This window comes from Oncorhynchus clarkii, chromosome 23 (assembly GCF_045791955.1).
Source record: "Oncorhynchus clarkii lewisi isolate Uvic-CL-2024 chromosome 23, UVic_Ocla_1.0, whole genome shotgun sequence".
NCBI lineage: Eukaryota > Metazoa > Chordata > Actinopteri > Salmoniformes > Salmonidae > Oncorhynchus > Oncorhynchus clarkii.
In genome coordinates, this window is record NC_092169.1 from 19,944,316 (window position 1) to 19,969,823 (window position 25,508).

At 40.2% G+C, this 25,508-nt stretch overlaps 1 protein-coding gene across 2 annotated transcripts in view; it reads left to right on the forward strand.

The window, feature by feature from the left end:
* LOC139381554 (inactive phospholipase D5-like) overlaps window positions 1–24,656 on the forward strand; it is a 104,047-nt gene extending 79,391 nt beyond the window's left edge. For both annotated transcript variants that reach the window (XM_071125188.1, XM_071125189.1), the window contains exons 3-10: window positions 12,147–12,339; window positions 16,554–16,662; window positions 17,790–17,914; window positions 18,846–19,043; window positions 19,978–20,114; window positions 20,301–20,466; window positions 20,683–20,773; window positions 20,973–24,656. In XM_071125188.1, the coding sequence (XP_070981289.1) occupies window positions 12,147–12,339; window positions 16,554–16,662; window positions 17,790–17,914; window positions 18,846–19,043; window positions 19,978–20,114; window positions 20,301–20,466; window positions 20,683–20,773; window positions 20,973–21,247 (1,294 nt within the window). In that variant the 3' untranslated portion in view covers window positions 21,248–24,656. The remainder of the gene's footprint in view (window positions 1–12,146; window positions 12,340–16,553; window positions 16,663–17,789; window positions 17,915–18,845; window positions 19,044–19,977; window positions 20,115–20,300; window positions 20,467–20,682; window positions 20,774–20,972) is intronic.
* Window positions 24,657–25,508: the final 852 nt, after the last annotated feature.

Consider the following 25,508-nt stretch of genomic DNA (forward strand, 5'->3'; position numbering starts at 1 on the left):
GTAGAAAATGTAATTCCAACTTCTAAAGTTGAAATTGATTTTTGTTACTCTGTGGGGCCCCTGGGACTTTGAGACAAGAGAGAGAGGCATTTGTTCACACATCACCAAAAATATACATTTATTGTCCTGGCATCATCAAAGGGCCAGGGTGGTACAGTCATTTCTCACCACTTACTCAAATAGAAATGCTCCTCCTGTGCTGATGCGTCTTAGCAGTGTGTCTAAATCCCTAAACCAGTGTTTGTTTCTGTTATGCAGATTTCCTTTAATCAGGATGTTCTCTAGAGTGGGATGAATCATTCTTGGTAAGCAAATACGCACTTCTGAAACGAGATGGCATTCTATTGGACTGCATCGATGACAGGGCACATCTGACAGCATTGTATGAGGAATCATTTATCTTGAGCCATGGATTTGATTGTTTGAGGAATAGGAAAATCCACCGTGCTCATTCAGTTAGTGTGGACCTAGCTTAGTCCGCTAAGTCAGTCAGGTGTAGATAAAATCAATGACTTCTATCTCAGAATCCGGCATATGTAATTGTTTATGTCTCATAGGCCAACAGGCCTCACAGACCTTTGTGAGGCAGGGATCAAAGGCCATGTTTACATCAGACACAATAACAGAATATTTTATCAAATGAAAATCTTTTGTGCAGATCAGAAAGCATAAACTACTGTGCTGCGTCAGACATTTTCACAGCTCAGGCTGCAGTGTGTCAGAGAGAAGCTCAGAATGATCAACATACTGTAGTGTTGCTTTCGTCCTTATGACTCTTTGCAAGCTGTCAGTATTTGAAGCCACTGTTGATCTTGGCTACATCTCCATGCTGTCAACTTGGGCTAATTTAGGACGTCTTGTATTGCCTGATCCCATTGGCTCTAGTCTTAGCATCAATTGCCTGGGATTGTGAATGGCATGATGTTTAGAATGATTGGGGTTCTCTTAAAGATTAAATGTAGCTATGCCATGGTAGAGCTTAGTGAACGTAATGTACTGTAAGCAGTATGAGGGCTGATAACATTTCTCTAGATCTCTTTCTCTTGTAAGAGTTACTTTTGCATGTGCTGATGTACTTTCCATACTTTTCACACATATACTGTTTAAGCTCTTTTATTTCCCGATACCAGAAAATATGGCTTGAATGAGTAATGTCTAACTGTCAACCTATACCCAATTGTCACACTGTGCACACTGCAATACAAGGTGTATCAAACCATTCATGCCTAACATCAACTAATGCATTATAATGATGATTTTCTTCCTTACCACTTTAGGTTCATCTAAAGATTTCTTTGATGATAACATTATAGATAGCCACTAAGATGTGATTCTATTGTGCATTCCTCTATATGTCTAATTGCTGGTATTGAATGTCTGTTGACGAGGTACATATTGATCCAAGGCTGTGTAGTGGCAGGCTTGAAACCAAATACTGTAGTTTCCGGATGGTATTGGATCTAGAAAATCCTTACACAGGTATTATTTTACTGGAAGACCTTTGATGAGAATATATCTATGAAATCCACTGCTCCTGATACTGCAGTTGGTTAACTATACTGTTGTGGAACCTTTATTGTGATAACATAATGTGTTTGAATCGTATTTAAAAATGTTATTCTGGCTGTTGGGAGAGGAGCAAATGTTCATGGGCAATGTTCCCTATAAGCTGCGTGTGTGCGTGGGTGCATAGCTCCCCGGGACTGCCGTGCAGAAGACACATCAACCCGCGCTGAGAAGTACAGTTGAACTTTACTCAACTTTCTAGTTTTCCCCTTTAGTTAACACTATCAACGTTTCCCTATACTGTGGGAGTTGTGATCGAATCAACACAATATTAGTCACTTTCAATGCAACATCCCGAAACAAAACAAATTATGCTAGATTTAGTATGCAAAACTAACTATGCAAGATATTTTATTGTAGGCAGAGTGCATTGGAGTAGGATTCAATTGCACTGACAGACAAGACTCAGGCCCATACTCTACACAGACCGGTGTGGCATAACCAATCAGAGCTGCAGTAGACCTACAGTATATGCAAATAGACCCTTGCCATATATGGATCTGTGCCATTAACTTTGAACTGGACTATGTTTATGGCATGAGTGGCTGCGAGTAGATGCACTAGTTTTGAGATCAAAGCGAGAGCTGCATGTAGCCACATGAGCACATTTGTTCATATTATTTTCTAGTAGGTGAGTTATTAGCCCAGTTATAGCTAATTTCTAGTCATCAATGGGGGAGTGGTTGCTTGTTACAAGAGCACACAACGTGTGTATTTCTAGCCATATTTGAAAAGCAAGTCAGATAAAGAGCTTTTTTTGTCTTAAAGGGGCAGTGTTTAAGCTAAGTAGCCAATAGGCAGAGGGTAACACAAGTAGTCTGATTCTCTGTAGTAAAGGTATGCAGTGATGTAAAGTAATTAAGTAAAAATACTTCAATGTGCTTGGGGGTATCTGTACTTTACTATTTTTATTTTTACTTCGCTACATTCCTAAAGAAAATAATGTACTTTTTACTCTATACATGTTCCCTGACACCCCAAAGTACTCTTTACATTTTGACAGGAAAATGGTCCAATTCACACACTTATCAAGAGAACTTCCCTAGTCGCCTCTACTGCCTCTGATCTGGAGGACTCACTAAACACAAATGCTTTGTTTGTAAAATATGTCTGAGTGTGCCCCTTGCTATCCGTAAAAAAAATATTAAAAAATTGGTGCCGTCTGCTTTGCTTAATATAAGGAATTAGAACTGGTTTATACTTTTATTTTTACTTTTGATTCTTAAGTACATTTTAGAAATTCCATTTAAGTATATTTAAAACCAAATATTGTTTTACTTTTACTCAAGTAATATTTTACTGGGTGACTTTCAATTAGAACTGGTTTATACTTTTATTTTTACTTTTGATTCTTAAGTACATTTTAGAAATTCCATTTAAGTATATTTAAAACCAAATATTGTTTTACTTTTACTCAAGTAACATTTTACTGGGTGACTTTCAATTAGAACTGGTTTATACTTTTATTTTTACTTTTGATTCTTAAGTACATTTTAGAAATTCCATTTAAGTATATTTAAAACCAAATATTGTTTTACTTTTACTCAAGTAGTATTTTACTGGGTGACTTTCACTTTTACTTGAGTCATTTTCTATTAAGGTATCTTTACTTTTACTCAAGCATGACAATTGAGTACCTTTTCCACCACTTATGGTAATAATAATACATTTTATTTTGTAAAGTGGTTTCTTGTATCAAACAACACATGTTTAGTCACCTCCTTGTCTGAAGGACAAGTGGATAAACAGGTTCATCTCAAGTCCTGCATGTTTTTGTCAAAAGTTTCATTGAATGTAGATCTACATAGAAAAAGCTATTTCCATGTTAAAATGTTATGAGATGCATTTTCTCCATTGTTTTTGGTGGTAAGCCACTCTGATAGGCCTACATTAGGATCAAATAGCCACAGTAGCCTACTCAGCCACTGTTATAACTGTAACTTAAAGCATGTACAGCTTCAGTTTTCACAGTAAATGTGCACCAGAAGTTCCACCGACTTTTCACAATGTTCAAGTTTGCGCTCAGCAGACCTGGAATTTGCTCAGTGCCCCAAAATATTTGAGGGAACATTGTTCATGGATAACAAATACTTGAGTTTGGAGTGAAAGTAGGAGCCATGCTCTTGCTCATGTTATAATTTTGTCCCGTATAAGTTGTGTAGTACTCTGACATTAAACATCAAGTCTAATACGGAAGTCGCAGTAGTCTGGCTAACACCTCACTTTGAAAGTCTAGAATGGCTCTTCGATGTTGTCAGCATAATGCATAGATAATTAAGGGGTCTGTGCTGGTTGGCCCTCCTGTGTCTTTCTCACTCAAACACCCACACACACAGCTACAGTACACAGCCCCAGAGTACTGCCCCCTTCCATACATTGGTTGGATTTTCAAATCCAAACAACGAGAGAACTCAACCCCGGAGGATTTTTTTCTACATTTGCGAGAACCAATCAAACGCATTGCACAATTTCTGAGAGAATATTGCATTAACAAACAGCCTCCTTTCCAGACCAGTGTGTCACAACTCGCAGTTCTCCCTGCCCTGTGAGTCACCTGGGTTACGTCAGCCAGGCTAAAGTCGCAGTGTCCCTGGTTTACATTGTTATCGGCCTTACAAATTAGTGGCAGCTGGTGATTCATTCAAGAAGAATGAGAGCTTACGAACTCCATGCTGGATTGTGGATTTTAATTAAATAGCTAGCTAGCTCAGTGAGCATTGCCATGAGTACTATGGACAATGCTTTATGCACTCAATGCTTTTTCCAATTGGTAGTTACAGTCTTGTCCCATCGCTGCAACTCCCTTATGGACTCAGAAGAGGCAAAGGTTGAGAGCCATCCATTATCCAAAACACAACCCTGCCAAGCCACACTGCTCGCTTAACCCAGAAGCCAGCCCCACCAATGTATAGGAGGAAACACATACAACTGGCGACCGACCGTATGCTTGCACCCGGCCCGCCACAGAAGTCATTAGAGCACAATGGGACAAGGACATCCCGGCCGGCCAAACCCTCCCCTAACCCGGACAACGCTGGCTGCGACACAGCCCTGGATCGAACCTGGGTCTGTAGTGATGCCTCAACTTGTAACGGCTTTCTTGTGGTGAAGTAGAGGCGGACCAAAATGCAGCGTGGTGGTTATTCATGTTCTTTAATGAAGGAACTATACATGAATAAACTAACAAAACAATAAATGTGCGAAAACCTAAACAGTCCTATCTGGTGCAAACACAGAGACAGGAACAATCACCCACAAACACACAGTGAAACCCAGGCTACCTAAGTATGATTCTCAATCAGAGACAACTAATGACACCTGCCTCTGATTGAGAACCATACTAGGCCGAAACATAGAAATACCCAAAACATAGAAAAACAAACATAGACTGTCCACCCCAACTCACGCCCTGACCATACTAAATAATGACAAAACAAAGGAAATAAAGGTCAGAACGTGACACAACTACTGAAATGCAGTGCCTTAGACCACTGCGTCACCCGGGAGGCCTGCACTCAATACTTTTAACATTGGTCAGACTGACTACCTAAAACAACTTGGGACCGGTATAATTAAAAATATACTGTATATATTGTACAATTTCAATTGGGATTTTTCTTCAGCTCTCCACAAGGTATTTATGCTAGCTAGCCAGCTCTACTAGCTTGTTAGCCGGTTAGTTAGCTTAGGCAAAGACAGTATGAAGTAGGCAGAAACTGCTTCTCTGATAGAAATCGCTATTTGGCTAGCTAAGCTCATGTGCAGAAATGTCCTCGGGTCTAACGGTTATCTCGTGCCTAACTCAACCACTGAGGATTTTTTTTTACATTTGAGAGAACCAATCAAACCCATTGCACAGTTTCTGAGAGAATATTACATATTGAATAGTCTTGAAAGGGAAAGATGCACACCCATAGTAAGTTAGTGTAGCCAGCTATCTAAACTTGAAGTAATCATGGTCAGCAGTAGTGAAAAGTATTTTACCAACTTGATGCACTCACCCATGTAGTAGACAAACTTCAGTCAGAGGTAGCCTTTCTGACACACACTAACTTAAATAGAAACACTAATGTTCATTCCCTTGAGCACCCCTCTAGATCTGCCTCACACAGGACAACTCCCCTGTGTGAGCGTGCCAGGGCTGATCGCTGCGGGACGTGCCACCACAGGAGGTTGGTTGCACCTTAATTGGGGAGGACGGGCTCGTGATAATGGCTGGAGCAGAATAGGTGGAATGGTATCAAATACATCAAATACATAGTTTGATGCCATTCCATTCGCTATGCTCCAGCCATTCTTATGAGCCGTTCTCCCCTCAGCAGCCTCCCCTAGGAGCTACAGCCATCGCCACCAAGAGGTTTACCCAGTCGACAAGTTCTACCCGAAAAGACGACCGCCATCACCTAGCCCGTACGACAGCCATGGCGGGCGTTTCCCCAGCTGCAGCACATATGACAGGCAAAGTCACAGAGGAGAGCAGACTTCGAAACACCACTCTCCAACACCATCGTGTACACGCCATGCACACACACTTTGTAGAGACAAAGGTAAACAAACTGTGGCTGGAGATGACAGCTGATCTTTAACTGCCGGTCCTGTGGCCAAACAATGAAAAAGCAAACAATGTCAAATGCTACTGTGCAGATCCACACAGTCATGCTGTCCCCCACTGGACTTTGGGCAGTCCCTATTACCGGGGCACAGGCTGGTTACATTGTCTGACAATTTCAGAGACTTTGGTGTGAAGTACACAAATACAAATATACAAAAAGACTGAAAGACAAAGCAAGCACTTATGTTCTATGTTGTAACGTGACTATAGAAATGAAGCTACATTGTTCACAAATTTTACAGTTTTCTACATTGCTGTTCTGAAACATGGACGTTTCTTTTCCTACGGTAAGAGTACTGTGGGACCTTTATTGTGACAGCATAATGTGTGGGAATCTTATTTTGAAATGTTATTCTGGCTCTTGGAAGAGGAGCAAAAGTTCATGGGTAATTCTTCCATGGAAGAAGGAACCACACTCTTGCCTAGTTTTTTTTACATTTACATCATTTAGCAGACACTCTTATCCAGAGTGACTTCCAGTATTTATTTTTTGGGGGGAGTGCATACTGCTCCCCTGTGGGAATCAAACCCACAACCCTGGCGTTGCAAGCGGCATGCTCTATGAACTGAGCCACATGGGATCTTGTCACGTATAAATTGTGTAGCACTCTGACATTAAACATTGAGTCTAACGCTGAAGTCGCAGTGTCCCTGGTTAACATTCTTATCACTGATCTTACACTATGTTTATGTACTTCATACATGACATTATACATGTAAGTCCCCACAAAAATATTATTTTCAAGTCATATAGGGGATAATGAATCAAGGGGCATTAGCACAGTTTGTCAAACTTGTATTTTTGGCTACTGAGTACCAGTGCAATCAGTCTCATAGGCAGTCGGTCTATGCACCCAGTGCCCTATAAATTAATGATCTGTTTATTTTTTTCTGGCACACCTTCAGTCGGTAGCATCCAAGACACTCTACCTTGGTCATGTACTATACAGTAACCAGACAGTCTCAAAGTTCTGCCAGTATCTGGAGTGTGAATGAATGAATTGTCTAAGCCACAGCAGTATTATAACTCAACGAAACCCCAGGGTCAGGCCCAGGCTGTGATATTCTTACTTTTTATTTGGGGAATTTATCCCCAAATATTTATCCCCTGTATTTGAGTTATTTCTCAGCAATATATCAGAGACACTTCTAATTGCTTTACAATAATGCATAATAACAATGGTTTTTTATGACTTTTATAACATAGGCATATCTAGTCATTCATCATGCAGTTCCTTCAGAAAGTATTCAAAGCCCTTGATTTTTTCCACATTTTGTTGTGTTAAAGCCTGAATTAAAAATGGATTAAATTGAGATTGAGTGTAACTGGCCTAACTGGTGTAACTGGTGACACAATACCCCATAACGTCAAAGTATAATTATGTTTATATTTATTTTGAAATGTATTAATTAAAAATGAAAAGCTGAAATGTCTTGAATCAATAAGTAGTCAACCACTTTGTTATATCAAGTATATAAGTTCAGGAGTAAACATGTGCTTAAAAAGTCACATAATACATTGTATAGACTCACTCTGTTTGCAATAATAGTGTGTAACATGATTTTTGAATAACTCATCTCTGTACCCCACACATACAATTATCTGTAAGGTCCCTCAGTCGAGCAGTGAATTTCAAACACAGATTCAACTACAAAGACCAGGGATGTTTTCCAATGCCTCGCAAAGAAGGGCACCTATTGGTGGATGGGTAAAAAATAAGAAAGCAGACATTGAATATTCCCTTGAGCATGGTGAAGTTATTAATTACACTTTGGATGGTGTAGATCAATACACCCAGTCACTACAACTACAAAGGTACAGGTGTACTTCCTAACTCAGTTGCCGGAGAGGAAGGAAACCACTCAGGGATTTCACCATGAGGCCAGAGTTTAATTGCAGTGATAAGAGGGAACTGAGGATGGATCAACAACATTGTAGTTACTCCACAATACTAACCTAAATGACAGAGTGAAAAGAAGGAAGCCTGTACAGAATACAAATACTCCAAAACATGCATCCTGTTTACAATAAGGCACTAAAGAAAAACTGTAACAAATGTGGCAAAGAAATTAACATTATGTCCTGAAATCAAAGTGTTATGTTTGGGGTAAATCTAACACATTACTGAATACCACTCTTCATAATTTCAAGCATGGTGGTGGCTGCATCATGTTATGGGTATGCTTGTCATCGGCAAGAACTAGGGATTTTTTAGGATAAAAATAAATGGAATGGAGCTAAGCACAGGCAAAATCCTAGAAGAAAACCTGATTCTCTGCTTTCCAATAAACACAGGGAGACAAATTCACCTTTCAGCAGGACATTGACCTAAAACACAAGGTCAAATATACACTGGAGTTGCTTACCAAGATGACATTGAATGTCCATGAGTGGCCTAGTTATAGTGTTGACTTAAATGAGATTGAAAATCTATGGGAAGACATGAAAATGGCTGTCTAGCGATGATCAACAACCAATTTGTCAGAGCTTGAAGAATTTTTTAAATAATAATGTTCTGGGAAAATCTTAGTGACTTTCCCAGAAAGACTCAAAGCTGGAATAGCAGCCAAAGGTGATTCTAAGATGTATTCACTCAGGGGTGTGAATACTTATGTAAATGAGATATTTCTGTATTTCTAAAAACATGCTTTCACTTTGTCATTATGAGGTATTGTCTGTAAATGGGTGAGAAAAAAATCAATTTAATCCATTTTGATTTCACACTGTAACACAACAAAATGTGCTATAAGTCAAGCGTTATGAATACTTTCTGAAGGCACTATAAATGGGTAACATTCACAGAGCCCTGGATGCTGCTATCAAAATAGCTTCTACCATTTCACATGGCAGTCTGCTCCAGTCTGCTCCAGCAAAAACAGTTTTTTAGACATTATTTACCAAAGTATTCAGACACTTTGCTATGAGACTCAAAATTGAGCTCAGGTGCATCCTGTTTCCATTGTTCATCCTTGATGTTTCTACAACTTCATTGGAGTCCATCTGTGGTAACTTCAATTGATTGGACATGATTTGGTAAGGCACACGCCTGTCTATATAAGGTCCCACAGTTGACAGTGCATATCAGAGCCAAAACCCAAGCCATGAGGTCGAAGGAATTGTCCGTTGTGCTCCGAGACAGGATTGCGTCGAGGCACAGATCTGGGGAAGGGTACCGAAAACTTTCTGCAGCATTGAAGGTCCCCAAGAACACAGTGGCCTCCATCATTCTTAAATGGAAGCAGTTTGGCACCACCAAGACTCTTCCTAGAGCTGGCCGCCCAGCCAAACTGAGCAATCGGGGTAGAAGGGCCTTGCTCAAGGAGGTGACCAAGAACCCGATGGACACTGACAGAGCTCCAGAGTTCCACTGTGGAGATGGGAGAACCTTCCAGAAGGACAACCATCTCTGCAGCACTCCACCAATCAGGCCTTTATTTTAGAGTGGCCAGATGGAAGCAACTCCTCAGTAAAAGGCACATGACAGCCCACTTTCTGTTTGCCTAAAGGAACCTAAAGGACTCTGACCATGAGAAACAAGATTCTCTGGTCTGGTGAAACCAAGATTGAACTCTTTGGCCTGAATGCCAAGCATCATGTCTGGTGGAAACCTGGCACTATCTCTACGATGAAGCATGGTGGTGGCAGCAACTCAACAAATACAGGTGTGCCAAACATGTAGCGTCATACCTAAGAAGACTCAAGGCTGTAATCGCTGCCAAAGATGCTTCAACAAAGTACTGAGTAAAGGGTCTGAATACTTATGTAAATGTAGTTTTTAAGTTTGTTATTTTTTATGAATTTGCAACAATTTCTAAAAAACAGTTTTTGTTTGTCACTATGGGGTCTCCATTTTAGAATAAGGCTGTAACATAAAATGTGGAAAAAGTCAATGGGTCTGAATACTTTCCGGATGCACTGTACGTGAATTATGGATCCTCCACCTGCAGTCCAAATAACACACATGGCTGCACATTGGGATTTCACCTAAGTGTGGGGTAATTCGCACTGACTGTGAATAAATCAATGGACTGCCTTAGTGCAGAAACAAATGTTCTTCTTATTCTCATTTTACACAAACCTGCTTGCTGTCTACAGGCATATAGAATCCCCATGCATGATTTTCTGAGGGAAATGGGTTGTGTTTATTGTTTTTAGTAAGATTACGTGTTACCATTCGCTGGTTTTCCATTTCCCTGCTTTTTTCATTATGAGATGATTATTATGAGCTATTTGGTGTGGTGCCCCTTTCGTATTTCTAATTCTAATAGTAAATAATGCATGGAGTGATAATGCATGCTATTTTCAGTGTTTGTTTATTGCATGTTATTGCATTTGGCAATACATGTTTTAGAGATTGAAAGCTAGCAGAATAATCTACAATACTTTGTTGATCCTGACCTAAATCAATCCAAGTTAATTTCACATACATTTATTTGACTTCCATGCTCTTTGGGATATGTAGTGCTTTCATTATGGAACATTTGAACAGCTTATCCTTATTTTACCATATTCCTCATCTTTCTCCAACATCCTGACCTGAATAAAGTGGTTAGTCAGTAAGGCAATGTTTCTGTCTCATCACCTGTCAGTTTGGTTTTGCAGCACTGACAATATTCCATCAGCTTGCTGAATCGACCAGGGCCAGGAAATGAATTGTTGTCTGCGTTCACCATTCACTGCTTTCACCCCATTACTGCTTTATATGATTTACTGTGTTTCCCTCCAATATTGAACCAATTCCCAGCATGAAGAATGTGTGCTCAGCATTGGATCGGTATGAATCAATGACCTGGCAAGATAAAGCAGGAGCCATTCAGGCTTGATATAGCATGCAGTGTGTCTAAAGTACTCAGCCTGACACATTAAATCCAATATGTTTACCTGCCGGGCTAGAATGGGGTTTTAAACATTAAGGACAGCAGGGAACAATTCTCTGTCACCCAAATGGCAAGAAACCTGGACTGAACTTTCTTGGAAAATGTGGCACATTCTTGGAAGATTGTGTTAAATTAGCTATGAGCAATTAGTTATGATGTTTTTGTGGCATAGCACACAGTTTGACGTGCATTGTGCTGCCTATGCATATTCAAATAGATACTTCGGTGTCGGTTAGGACTGTGTTGCGTGTTTGTTGTCAGGTTTCATTTTTCACTAAGGCCTGGATAAATTACTGGAGACAATAGAAACAAGTACATAAAGTGTTTCTGAAATGTATCGGTGGTGTAAAGAAAAAACTACGACCTGGGTTCAAATTCTTTAAAATACTTTAACTGTAATTAATTAAGCTTGACTGGTGCAATGGAACTAATGGAATAATCCCAAAACTGCAAACCCTGCCCATCCAAGCAGACTGAATCTACTGCTTGAAGTATTTCAAAGAAAACAAGTACTATTTCAACCCAGGCTTGATGACTGACTATTGGTCTTCGGACTTCGCTGGCTGGGTATAGAAATCTTTTTGCCATTAATGTTTCATTTCCATTACATTTATGATACTAAAATTCACTTTACTTGAAAGCATATGGGGAGAATGATGCCCTTGAAAATGTATTCAATTTCATTATGAGCTCTGCCATTGTGTTCCTGTTAGAAGGCAGTTCAGCCACTCTTCTATTCACCCCTAAAATCTATCTCGGTGATAATGCCCAGACGGAAGGTGTTCTCAATCTAAAACATAGTGCAGGAGGTAGTCATAGGTGAAAGTCAATGAATATGACCTAATTTTACAACATCCCAAGGCAGCTGCACAAGTTACAGGTGATTCTGTGGCTAATACAGACGGACATAATTGGCTCTTGAAGACTCAAACTACACATCAATGTGCTGTAAATTCATCTGTTAGAAAGAACATTTTGGGGGCTTATTTAATGAAACTTCTCTGGCTTTCAGGTCTTTTTCATTACAAACCTGAAAAACAGCCATTTGTCTTTATTACATGGGATGATTTTCACTCTTTTACAATCACAGGGTAGTGCTTGTGGAGAATATTCCAGAAGATGTCACCTTCTCTGAGAATAGTACGGCCCACCTCACCCTCTCTGCTGGGCTGCATAGCCTACTGGACCTGGCAGTGGCTGGTCGTTCTGTGGAGATTGTGTCACCACAATGGAACCTGAACTCCTCTGACAATGAATCAAGCTTCCTACCATCTTCTAGGCAGGTAAGCACAACAACCAACCCCCCAGGCCAAGTGAGGCATTAGCAGGGGTGGATTGGACATCTGGCAATTCTGGCAAGTGCCAGATGTCCGGACCATTTTTTTCTTGAGTAAGCTGGTCAAAATTGAAAATAAATATGTTCATATAAACAGTATAAAAAGAAAACAATGAAAAATGTAACATGGCAGCCCATGGGCCTGTTAAGTAAAAAAATAAAGATTTTTGCACAATTTCTCTGTTATCCTAATCTATAATGAGCCTTTGGCTGAACAGTTGGCTGAGGTCACGCAAACGCACATTCAAAGTCAAACGAGTCACCAGCAAAAATACCCACTTCGACCCCGTCATCAGTTAGACAGCCAAGATCATGGACCGTAGAAAACAGAAAGGGTGCCTATAAATGTAGAAAGAGCACATTCTACATTTTAATTTCACTCAAAAAATAATATTTTTGGGCCATCTAAAACCATGATTTGGTCAAACATGAATCCTGTAATGAAAGTGTCTGCCCTGCCCCTGCGCCTGTGCCCTCTCTGGGGACTGCTGCTGTTCATGGGTTGCATGTTTCGTCACAATATTGTTTTGAACGATCGTTTTGGACTGATGCCCAACTGAGCATGGGCATCAGAATGAATACATGGCTACTAGCAGTGGGTATTATATTTATCTATTATATTTGTATTTAGTTAGAGATCTAGTTAATGTGTTGAACCACACATTTTATTTGCATATGATATTAGTTAGTGCACATAAAGATGTATGTAATTCATCTCTATTAAACCTGAAAAAAAATCCTATTGTCACATTAAAATATAGCAACTATAGTCTAATTGTCAATTGTCTTGCCATTCACTGGTACGTGGGTTATCACACCTAGCCATAATGCTTACTTTACGTTGCAGTTTAACTAATGGTATTATTCTTGTCAGCAAAACCAGATGCTCATAACTGTTGACCTAGAATACAAATTACATATTTTCCCCTTATTCCACCTGCTTTGACTTGCTTTCTAAGATAAGCTTCAAAGATCAGCCAGTGAAAATCTCCCTTTAAAACCTTCATATTCTGTTAACTAATACCCAAATAATGTTGTTGACTCATCCTATACTTGTACAGTGCCTTGCGAAAGTATTCGGCCCCCTTGAACTTTGCGACCTTTTGCCACATTTCAGGCTTCAAACATAAAGATATAAAACTGTATTTTTTTGTGAAGAATCAACAACAAGTGGGACACAATCATGAAGTGGAACGACATTTATTGGATATTTCAAACTTTTTTAACAAATCAAAAACTGAAAAATTGGGCATGCAAAATTATTCAGCCCCCTTAAGTTAATACTTTGTAGCGCCACCTTTTGCTGCGATTACAGCTGTAAGTCGCTTGGGGTATGTCTCTATCAGTTTTGCACATCGAGAGACTGACATTTTTTCCCATTCCTCCTTGCAAAACAGCTCGAGCTCAGTGAGGTTGGATGGAGAGCATTTGTGAACAGCAGTTTTCAGTTCTTTCCACAGATTCTCGATTGGATTCAGGTCTGGACTTTGACTTGGCCATTCTAACACCTGGATATGTTTATTTTTGAACCATTCCATTGTAGATTTTGTTTTATGTTTTGGATCATTGTCTTGTTGGAAGACAAATCTCCGTCCCAGTCTCAGGTCTTTTGCAGACTCCATCAGGTTTTCTTCCAGAATGGTCTGAAATGGTTCGAAATATCCAATAAATGTCGTTCCACTTCATGATTATTCAGCCCCCTTAAGTTAATACTTTGTAGCGCCACCTTTTGCTGCGATTACAGCTGTAAGTCGCTTGGGGTATGTCTCTATCAGTTTTGCACATCGAGAGACTGAAATTCTTCACAAAAAAATACAGTTTTATATCTTTATGTTTGAAGCCTGAAATGTGGCAAAAGGTCGCAAAGTTCAAGGGGGCCGAATACTTTCGCAAGGCACTGTATTTGTGGTCAATGCATACATTGGAGAGAAAAAACTCAAAAATATCCCCACCTCAATCTTTTATCTCAAACAGACCGTTTAAAAAAATGCTAGTTGTATGATGTCATCCTCCTGAGGGGGATGAACTGGCCAATCAGCAGTCTAGAGGAGGATGAGCTGGTCAATCAGCAGTCTACACGTGTGAATATTTATAATGACCGGCATACGCCCACACCATTCTGTTGTTTGGGGAACGCAGCACCATTACAACACAGAAAAGCTGATTTTTAACGCTTAATTAAAAACATTTGGAAAGAAAAAAAAAATCACTCATATTGTAAATAAGTAGAGGCCCTATTTCATAGAAATCTGGAAACACTGGGCAGTTACTTTAAGCCCAGTCTTATCCATACCTCACACATTGTATGTATAGACATACTGCAGGCTAGATATGTCCTCTTTCTGCCAGAATGTGCCATTAGTAGTCCTAGGTTGCAGGCAAAGCTGAGCCCATCCACTGTGTTGGCACACAGGCAGACTCCAAAACAGCTGACAGCCATTAGCATCCAAACAGCCCTGCTTATACTGAGGTTAAACTTACACTTGGGTTTGGCTAAAATGGCAGCCTTGAGTTTTGAACAGCCCCTTGTATCTACCCACTGGTGTTTAGTTAAACTGAACAAAAATATAAATGCAACATGCAACAATTTCAAAGATTTTACTGAGTTACAATTCATAGAAGGAAATCTGTCAAATACATTCATTGGGCCCTAATCTATGGATTTTACATGATTGGGAATATGCATCTGTTCGTCACCAATGTCTTTTAAAAAAGGTAGGAGCGTGGATCAGAAACCCAGTCAGTATCTGGTGTGACCACAATTTGCCTCATGCAGCGCAACAAATCTCCTTTGCATAGAGTTGATCACACTGTTGATTTTGGCATGTGGAAAGTAGTCCCACTCCTCTTCAATGGCTGTGTGAAGTTGTTGGATATTGGCGGAAACTGGAACACGCTGTTGTACATGTCGATCCAAAGCATCCCAAACAGGCTCAATGGGTGACATGTCTGGTGAGTATGCAGGCCATGGAGGAAATGGGACATTTTCAGCTTCCAGGAATTATGTACAGATCCTTGTGACATGGGGTAATGCATTATGATGCATGACAATGGGCCTCAAGATCTCGCCACGGTATCTCTATGCATTCAAATTGCCGTAGATAAAATGCAATTGTGTTCTTTGTCTGTAGCTTCAGTTTGCCCATACTATAACCCCACCGCCACCATGGGGGCACTCTGTTCACAACATTGACATCAGCAAACCGCTGGCCCACACGACCCCATACACGCTGTCTGCCATCTACCAGGTATAGTTGAAACCAAGATTCATCTGTGAAGAGCACTCTTCTCCAGCATGCCAGTGGCCATCGAAGGTGAGCATTTGCCTACTGAAGTCGGTTACCCACTCCGAACTGCAGTCAAGTCAAGACTCTGGTGAGGACGATGGGCACACACATGAGCTTCCCTGAGGCAGTTTCTGACAGTTTGTGCTGAAATTCTTCAGTTGTGCAAACCCACAGTTTCATCAGCTGTCCGTGTGTCTGGTCTCAGACAATCCCGCAAGTGTAGAAGCCGGATATGGAGGTCCTGGGCTGGCGTAGTTACATGTGGTCTGCAGTTGTGAGGACGGTTGGACTTACTGCCAAATTCTCTGAAACGACTTTGGAGGCAGTTCATGGTAGAGAAATTAACATTCAATTCTCTGTCAACAGCTCTGCTGGACATGAGCTCATGAAACAACACTTTACATGTTGCGTTTTTATTTTTTGTTCAGTGTAATTAGTGTCATGCCTAATTGCTCGCCTTGGCAGTTTGACCCGAAAAGGTGCCTAAAGGCTATGCAAAACTAATCGCTTTAGCCTGCAGCAATTTCCTGTGCTCCACTGAAATGTAACCCCAGTTTAAAAATGGACAGGGGACCTGAAAGTGTAACATGTTATTTCAGAGCATGGCTATGCTTTATGCTACCTGAATGTGTATACTCATGTGTAGGGGTATATCCATGAATGTGTATACTCATGTGTAGGGGTATATCCCTGAATGTGTATACTCATGTGTAGGGGTATATCCATGAATGACGATTCGGAGGATTGGACACTGCCCGTATGTAATTTTCCTACCATGTTAGGAATTTTCTAAACATCCCTTATAAAACACATCCAGTACACACCAGAATGTGATGACCTATAGTGATGCTATTGATTGTGTTCTTGCTTACAGGGTCAGGCTTTGCTGCAAAGACTGCAGGGGCTGAAGAAGAAGGGAATCAATTTGAAGATAGCTAGTGGAATGATCGACTCTGTAGAGCTCAAGAGCCTCTCTCGTCTGAGTGAGTCATGTTGTAACTCACATCAACAGAGTTACAGCTACATTTACTTTCCACATACAGTACCAGTCAAAAGTTTGGACAAACCAACTCATTCAAGGATTTTTCTTTATTTTGACTATTTTCTTAATTCATTTGAGCCAATCAGTTGTGTTGTGACAAGGTAGGGGTGGTATACAGACGATAGCCCTATTCCGTAAGAGACCAAGTCCATATTATGGCAAGAACAGCTCAAATAAGCAAAGAAAAACGACAGTCCATCATTACTTTAAGACATGCCTAAGGTCAGTCAATCCGAAAAATGTCAAGAACTTTTAAAGTTTCTTCAAGTGCAGTCCCAAAAACCATCAAGCGCTGATGATGAAACTTGCTCTCATGAGGACCGCCACAGGAAAGGAAGACCCAGAGTTACCTCTGCTGCAGAGGATAAGTTCATTAGAGTTACCAACCTCAGAAAGTGCAGCCCAAATAAATGCTCCAGGCTGTGTAAAGGCTTTTCGACCAAGAAGGAGAGTGATGGAGTGCTGCATCAGATGACCTGGCCTCCACAATCACCCGACCTCAACTCAATTGAGATGGTTTTGGATGAGTTGGACCGCAGCATGAAGGAAAAGCATTCAACACGTGCTCAGCATATGTGGGAACTCCTTCAAGACTGTTGGAAAAGCATTCCATGTGAAGCAGGTTGAGAGAATCACAAGACTGTGCAAAGCTGTTATCAAGGCAAAGGGTGGCTATTTTGAAGAATATCAAATATAAAATATATTTTGATTTGTTTTACACTTTTTTGGTTACTACATGATTCAAATGTGTTATTTCATCGTTTTGATGTCTTCACTATTATTCTACAATGTAGAAACTAGTAAAAAATAAAGAAAAACCCTTGAATCAGTAGATGTGTCCAAACTTGAACTTGTACTGTATATTGCCATTTTTTATAGAAAATAATGTGTATATCATTACTATTGATAGTGGAAATTACTTTTATTGCAGCGCATTCATATGGTCTTGACACTTACCTCGAGGAGGGATGTTACATCATGGCTCCCATCTTACACACAATACTAACATACTTCAAATGTTGAGATTTCTATCTCCGTCATTTTCTGTGTCTTATCCCACCTGTGTAGGTGAGGTGCACTACATTAACATGACTGCCCTGACCAAAGGCTTCCTGCACTCTTCTTTCTGGGTGGTGGACAGGAAGCACATCTACATCGGCAGTGCCACCATGGACTGGCGATCACTGTCCACGGTATCTTAGTATATTCACCACATTATTTCACCTAGTGTACCTGTGTATATTTCTGTAACATTTTTACCCAATTCAATGAGACCACCTATGAGTACACCTCATCTTGACTATGTTCCATACCTTGATTACGTAAACCCTTTTACCAACCAATTGTGTACACTGTTTGATTTTTAGTTCTGATATTTGACAGGTATGTTGAGGCCACTGTGTACAGCCCTCTTCTCTGGTGATTTGTCCCATGACTCAGCAATAAATATTTATTCAAACACTGCTATTTACCCTAGGAGAACAGCATACATTAATTGGCTCAGGTTGCACAAGCATACTGAATAGGAAACAAATGCAACCTTATAGTTGGCAGAAAACTGAATTAATTGAGTAGGGACAAAAAGGAAATGTGGACATTCTTTCATGTGCTGCTCAAAGCTGGAAAAGTACAACGGTTCATTAAAGTGTGACCCCATTCACTGTACCTAGCCTGTCTATCTTTAGCACTTCTCTGAAATAAACCCTTGCTTGAAAAGGGCATCACTTGAAAAACCCAGTTGTGAGAGGGGATAGGAGAGGCCTGGTGATTGGAAGTGCCTGGAGGACTATTTGCCTTGTACAGGGCCAGAAGAGGGTAGGAGAGGATGGGAGGGGTCAGGGCTGAAGAGGCTAGAAGCACTGAGCTGTGGAGGGGAGACAAGAACAAGGGAGAAGGGTAAATGGAAGTGTGGGGAGTAGGAGATGGAAGGAGAGGACAGAGTGGGAATGGAAGTAAAGGAGAAAGGGGGAAGGGAGAAGAAGAGGAGATGGGTGGAGAAAGGGGGAAGGGAGAAGAAGAGGAGATGGGTGGAGAAAGGGGGAAGGGAGAAGAAGAGGAGATGGGTGGAGAAAGGGTCAAGTTGGGTGTGGGTGAAGTTCCTGTTTTTGCTTTGTTGTCTCTTAGATGAAAGAACTGGGGATCATCATCTACAACTGTAGTTGTCTGGCACTGGACCTGCACAGGGTATTCAACCTCTACTGGCAGCTGCAGTATAAGGACTTTGTACCGTCCATCTGGTCCAAGAGGCTGAGTGCCCTGTGGAACAAAGATGAAAACCTCCCACTTCTCTTCAACAACACCAAGGCTGAGGTCTTTCTCTCTGTGAGTGACATTCTCACCCATGGCTTTATACTTAAGGCCAGGAGTTTGTCCTTACGATGTGACCTTATAACAAGGGCCTTGAGTTTTTCCATGTCTGGTTACATAGTCAGGGAAAAACTCATGCCGTTACTAATGTATCAATGTTTTTTTTATCATTCTGAGAGACAAGCTCATCTTTATATTCAATTAATTTATATCGTTCTGAGATGAGGAATTCTGTGGGGTTTTTCTTGCTAGCAATAAGAAATGTCCAATATTTATGAATATAATTTGCCTAGCGAAGACTTTTCTTGGCTCCAACCTTTTTATTAGTCCTGATATGATGTAAATATTTTCAACGTCCTCCCACAGTTGTAATAACTTTCAAGAGAGGTGACGATTAAAAGCAATTTCTTATACAGCTCGCTATAACTCATCAGTTCATGTTTTATGTATGCTGACTGGATGAAAGATGGCATTGCTTCCAACAGAAAACATGTGGTTGGCTCGCTATAAATCAGGCTTGCCCATCCCTTCATGTCGATTAACCTGTCTGAAATGCAGAGGAAGCGTCAATCATTGGCACTATTGATAACAATCCATGTGAACCGTGATCTGTCATTGTTCTCATCACACACACCCACATTCTGCTTACACACAGAGAGGGGGGTGAGACATATCAAGAAATAAATAACATAGAGACAGGATCAGTTCTAGGGAGATACCAGTAGAGAGAAGGTAACGCTGCTGTTCGAATACTAATGACCTCTTTAGACATCATAATTTTACTCTTAGAGAGGCTGTGACAAAGATATGCTCCAAGAGGTGTGGTGATGATGATGACGACAATGACAATGATTGATTGCATCCACATTATAAGGTCCTGGCATTGACATGAGGACCTCAGTTCTCTACTCTCCACTGATTTTAAGTATCTGTTATCATCTTGTGGCAGAGCTCTCCAGATGTCTTCTGCCCTAAAGACAGGACCAGAGACCTCGACGCCATATCCTATGTGTTCCAAAAGGCCAAGAAGTTCATCTACATATCCATTACAGACTACCTGCCTCTCACTAACAGGAATTCTCACAGGTGAGCAATCTGTAATACTGACAGCACATGATAATCTTATTGTTAGCATTGTATCACATTCCCATTTATATAACACAATGATAACTGATAGAATAAAACTGATAGGATAAAACTGTGTAACTATGTGTATAATTACCAGTCATTACCAAACAGATAAGTGTTTGTAACTCTTTGTTACCTGGACAGATACTGGTCAAGTATAGATGGGATGCTTCGGGAGGCCTTGATCCTGAGAAACATCAAAGTGCGTCTGTTAGTAAGCTGCTGGGAGCAGACACACCCCCTGACCTTTAACTTTGTGTGGTCCCTGAAGACCTTGTGTATGGAGCTCCCTAACTGTTCACTGGAGGCTGTGAGTGTGCACCTACAATACATTATTGGACACCACACACCTACATCCTCATTAACTGGATACAAACTGTATAACATCACTCATCATGCCTTTGTTTTCAGGCACGTCATACCTATATTATAATCTCTACTGTACCTGCAAACCTTAAGTGCTGTATATCGTGTGAAACATATTCATCACTACTGCTAAGCCAGCCCTTCTGTGTGTTTTGTGCAGAAGTTCTTCAGCACCAGGGAGCAGAGAGATGGCACGCTACAGGGAATCAACCATAACAGATTCATAGTGACAGACAGTGCTGTGTACATAGGCGAGTTTACTTCCATGAGTTTCAGATGACTAATATGTATTTTTCGAATGAACGAATGATTGATTTGTTTATTCAATTATTGGCCTGTCACTGGTTGGTGGGTTGATTAGTTTGCTTGTGAGGTGGGTTGACTCTTTGGCTAGTACTTTTTAATCTATATTTCTGATTAATGCTTTGGCGGGTGTCTGTTGTCCCCTAGGGAACTTTGACTGGGTGGGGAATGAGTTTATGTTCAACGCTGGAGCAGGCATGGTGATCAGTCAGGCGGAGGGGCTGAAGGAGAGGAACTCAACGTTGGTGGAACAGGTGAGGGCTGCGTTCCAGCGGGACTGGTATTCACGCCACACCATGAGCCTGCAGGCTAACAAGATCCCAGTCTGCAACAAGCACCAGCTCAACCAACTGGCACATCTCAAAATCACTCAACCACCAGAGAGCAGCGGGAGTCAGGAGAGTCCCAATGGCTCCTTCTGACTCCAAAGACATGTGGTGTGTTACAAGACTTTTATGCTTTAAGAGAAAAATAACTGTTTGAATGCTGAAATCGGATACAATTTACAACTTGTTTTTAGGTAATATTTGTTTTCTAATATTTGTCTTCTGTTTATTTCATCCTCTTTCATCCTCTAAGACATGGGCAGGGAACTGATGAAATAAATATATTTTCTATTGATTGCCAAACCTAAATATAGTTAATTGTTTAATCCATTTTACCAATAATGTCATAATTTATCACAACCCTTTAAAACCCTCTCTGACCAAAACACGATTGGAGCAGCATGGACAGTAGTGTGGAGATACAGTATATCCTATTCAAATCTATACTCCAAGGATGTTTACCTTGTGTCTTCAATATTCGTTTTTAAAGTGCAGAATTCCTCCAGCCTCGACCAAATGAACAGGTGCCATTTGTCAGTTGGACAACAGCTGATCAAATGAAGCGAATGGGAAAATAACAGACAACTGCATGTCTTGATCTCATCTGACTCATAAGCTACTGACATCTTTCGGGTGTTTATTGTTGCAGAGTACAGACAATTATGCCCCATTGGCATCAATCTATTTTGGTATTGCATCTAAAATCCTGTTTTGGTCTCAACTAGAATGTATACTTGATTACGTTTAATATCACCATGCCAGGGGTTGATCTCGGAATCTTAACTCAATTTCCAGGATTATGATACATTAACCAATTTTAAGATGAAAATATTTTTTGCATATTTTATTCTATTCTGTATATTGTCTTTGTTGTAAACACTCAAAAGGGTCGAAATAGATATGCATTCAACTTTTAATAGAGCTTTAGGCCTCTTGTGTTGTTTTAACATGATCAAGAAATTGATCTATTACTGAATTTTTCATGAAATTTACATTTCTGTAAAAAGGTGTCTTGCTTCCTTGATTATTTTGGAAAGTATTGAAAACCACCACTACAGAAACAAAACTTCCCTGGGCTTTACTTAGTTTGTAAATGGTTATGCTACCATACCACTGTCATATGCTGTCATATAATAAACAGAGAAACAGCAACAGAGGTCGATAGCACACTAACATTGGAAGGGGCTGAGCTGCCATTTAAGGTCTACGGTATTCGTTTGGTCAAGTTACAAGACTAGACAATGATTTTACCTAATGGAATATTGGTAATTGATTCCCAAGTTCTTCATGGATAATTGGGTTTCTTTCTGGTATAACTCAGCTGGATAAAGGTGTCTAACCAGTGGTACAACTGTAGCTCTCTTTGGAAGCAGATGTTGACTTATTTACCAGATATTGAAAAAACAGTTGTTGGAGGGGATTTCAGTCAGTAAGATCAATATCATGAATTTTTAAAGACTGCTAGACACCATTTCCAGTTTCCCCTAAGGACATGTTTTGAAATAAGACCGCATGCATTGCTTAACTTAACACTGACAGAGAAAATAACCACAGAATCTCATCACCCGCATGATACAAGCTTTGCACCTGATCATAAAAGATGATCAACTACAGGAGTTGTTAACATCTTTTAATGATTATGTCACGCCAATTAATAAATGCTGTATGTAATAGCCTATCTGTGGTGGTTGATGGGCATTATACTTATATTAATTGTAATGTCTTATATCTGTATTTTCATTGTCTTTTTACAGTAATATAATGGGAGAACACTTTCTCTATGGTTACAGACGGTTCTCTTTGCACATATTCTGTTTTCATTGGGGTTCTTTTATATCTGTACCTATTCTGATACAGGAAAAAATATTAATAGTAGACTGAAAAAATAACAATGCACTTCCTGAAAATATTTTGTCAGTGTTAACCAGAACATAAATGTAGCATTAAGCATTAACAAACATCTATGATGTACACTGCACTTGTGCCATACAATGTTCTTAAAATAGTTTAATCTGAGAGTAAATATATGTACAACAATTTAACCTTTAACTATGTCCTCTTCTCTTATCAAAAAGAGGGAGTCAAAGGCATCTGACTGCTTTTGGTGCACCAGTCCAGAGTGGGCTATTTTGGATATTGTTTAAAGAGTACCTCAATATTGACTGTTTGGGGTGCTCTTTGTCACTTTTTTAAAACTTATTGCTGACAAATCTTCAGTCACTGTGTTACTCTTGATGTAGCAATGCTGGGATTAACATTGACATATTTTTTCATTTAACAGACGCTCTTATCCAAAGCGACTTACATTTACTAACCTATACATCGAACCCATTAAGAACAGATCTCTCGCAAACCAAATTTGGGGCGAGTCCCAGATACAATCGATAAACTGCCCCTGACTAACTGTTGCCATCTAGAGTTAGTTTGAGGAAAGGCTATTTCTCTTACCTGCAAACAGGCACAAAAGATGTCTGAAATAATCAATTGTGGATTAGACAGATGTCCTACATTTGATTAGAATTGTCTCCTGTGTTGTTTTCTCAAGATGTTACATTAGATTGGTAAATCCACAGTAGGCCAACATGTCATAGGCTACTACTGACTGGTAAATCTGTTCATTAAAGGTATGATTGTAATATTAAAATATTCATTGGAAGGATACCACTGTGGTCAAGGTGACCACATAGTTCATTCCAAAGCACATTGCATCACATCACAACATTGAAGACGTTAATTTGACTACCGTCTATTACAGTACAATTACTGCCCTCTGGAGGACAATATGTCCCACCAATTGATTATACACTGAGTGTACAAAATATTAAGAACTCCTTCCTAATATTGAGTTGCACACCTCGGCCCCACAAATCGTTCCACCAGGGATGCTGGGCCATGTTGACTCCAATGCTTCCCACAGTTATGTCAAGTTGGCTGGATGTCCTTTGGGTGGTGGACCATTCTTGATACACACGGGAAACTGTGAAATACCCAGCAGCGTAGCAGTTCTCGACACAAACCGGTGAGCCTGGCACCTACTACCATACCCCATTCAAAGGCACTTAAATATTTTATCTTGCCCATTCAGCCCCTGAATGGCACACATACACAATCCCTGTCTCAATTGTCTCAAGGTTTAAAAATCCTTCTTTAACCTGTCTCCTCCCCTTCATCTACACCAATTGAAGTGGATTTAAGTGAAATCAACAAGGGATCATAGCTTTCACCTGGATTAACCTGGTCAGTCTGTCATGGAAAGAGCAGGTGTTCTTAATGTTTTGTCCAATCAGTGTACATTGTTTTGCATCTATTTTGCTCAATTTTGGCATACTCACTCCTTGTATGCCCTGCCTTTATGAACTGTATAGTACAATAGACAGAGCCTTCTTTTAAAATGATAGAATTTCAAAATACAAAAGGAATGTATATTTATTGTATAACCTTGTTGATGCCTGTATCTAATTGATACTTTTAATTTGTACTCTTAATAAAAAATGTTCTGACATTGTATTGTGGTTTTATTCAGAGTCTGTACATGTCACTGTCCAGTCCAACCTCAGTGACTATCCATTTCAGATTACTTGTGATTTAAACTGTGGGGGTTTAACCTATGAACTAATTAATCCTATCTCAAGAGTGGGGATGGTGAGGGCTCTCAATCCTGAAACTAGGCTAAGTATACTGACTCAATCACCCTATTCAGGCATAGAGGGAGCTCAGTAGCCTCGTAATTAGCAGACTGATTACCGCCAGAGAGTAAGAGGCAAAGTGAGAGGCTCCACTTCCGTCAAAATCTGCCTACACAGAACAAGTGGGCACGGAGGTCTATGAGAGAGTGCCGGATTTGGTCAACTGAAATTTATATTGCTAATTTGCTGAGTGAGGGTTATTTGATCGAACAGAAGTTTCGTAATGTTTAGGTTGTTACAAATATACTGATATAAGTAGATGCATGTTAGTCTGAGTACCAGTCTCTTAAGCTAACATTCCACTCCTTGTTATTTCTTTGGCACATGACATGGAGTACATGGAGTGGATTAGTTTAAGAGACTGGTACCCAGGTTAGACGCACGTGGCATCTCTGCAACTATTTTTTTCGTTTTTTCAAGAAAAATTATTTTATATCGCAGTTGTTGATTCACACGCATATCTGGCCTCTCATTGGCTAGAATGTTCCCACCTGTTCCCACCTGATCTCACCTCCTCCCACCTGCCTTTTCCGCCTTTGCAACAACGTCTCCCATTGTTAGGGTGGACTATCTCATCCATTATATAGAGTATGGTCAGGTTCCCCTGCTCAGACGTTACATACATCAACCAATGGTTGCGTGCCCCGTTATCGACTGACATATTACTATTG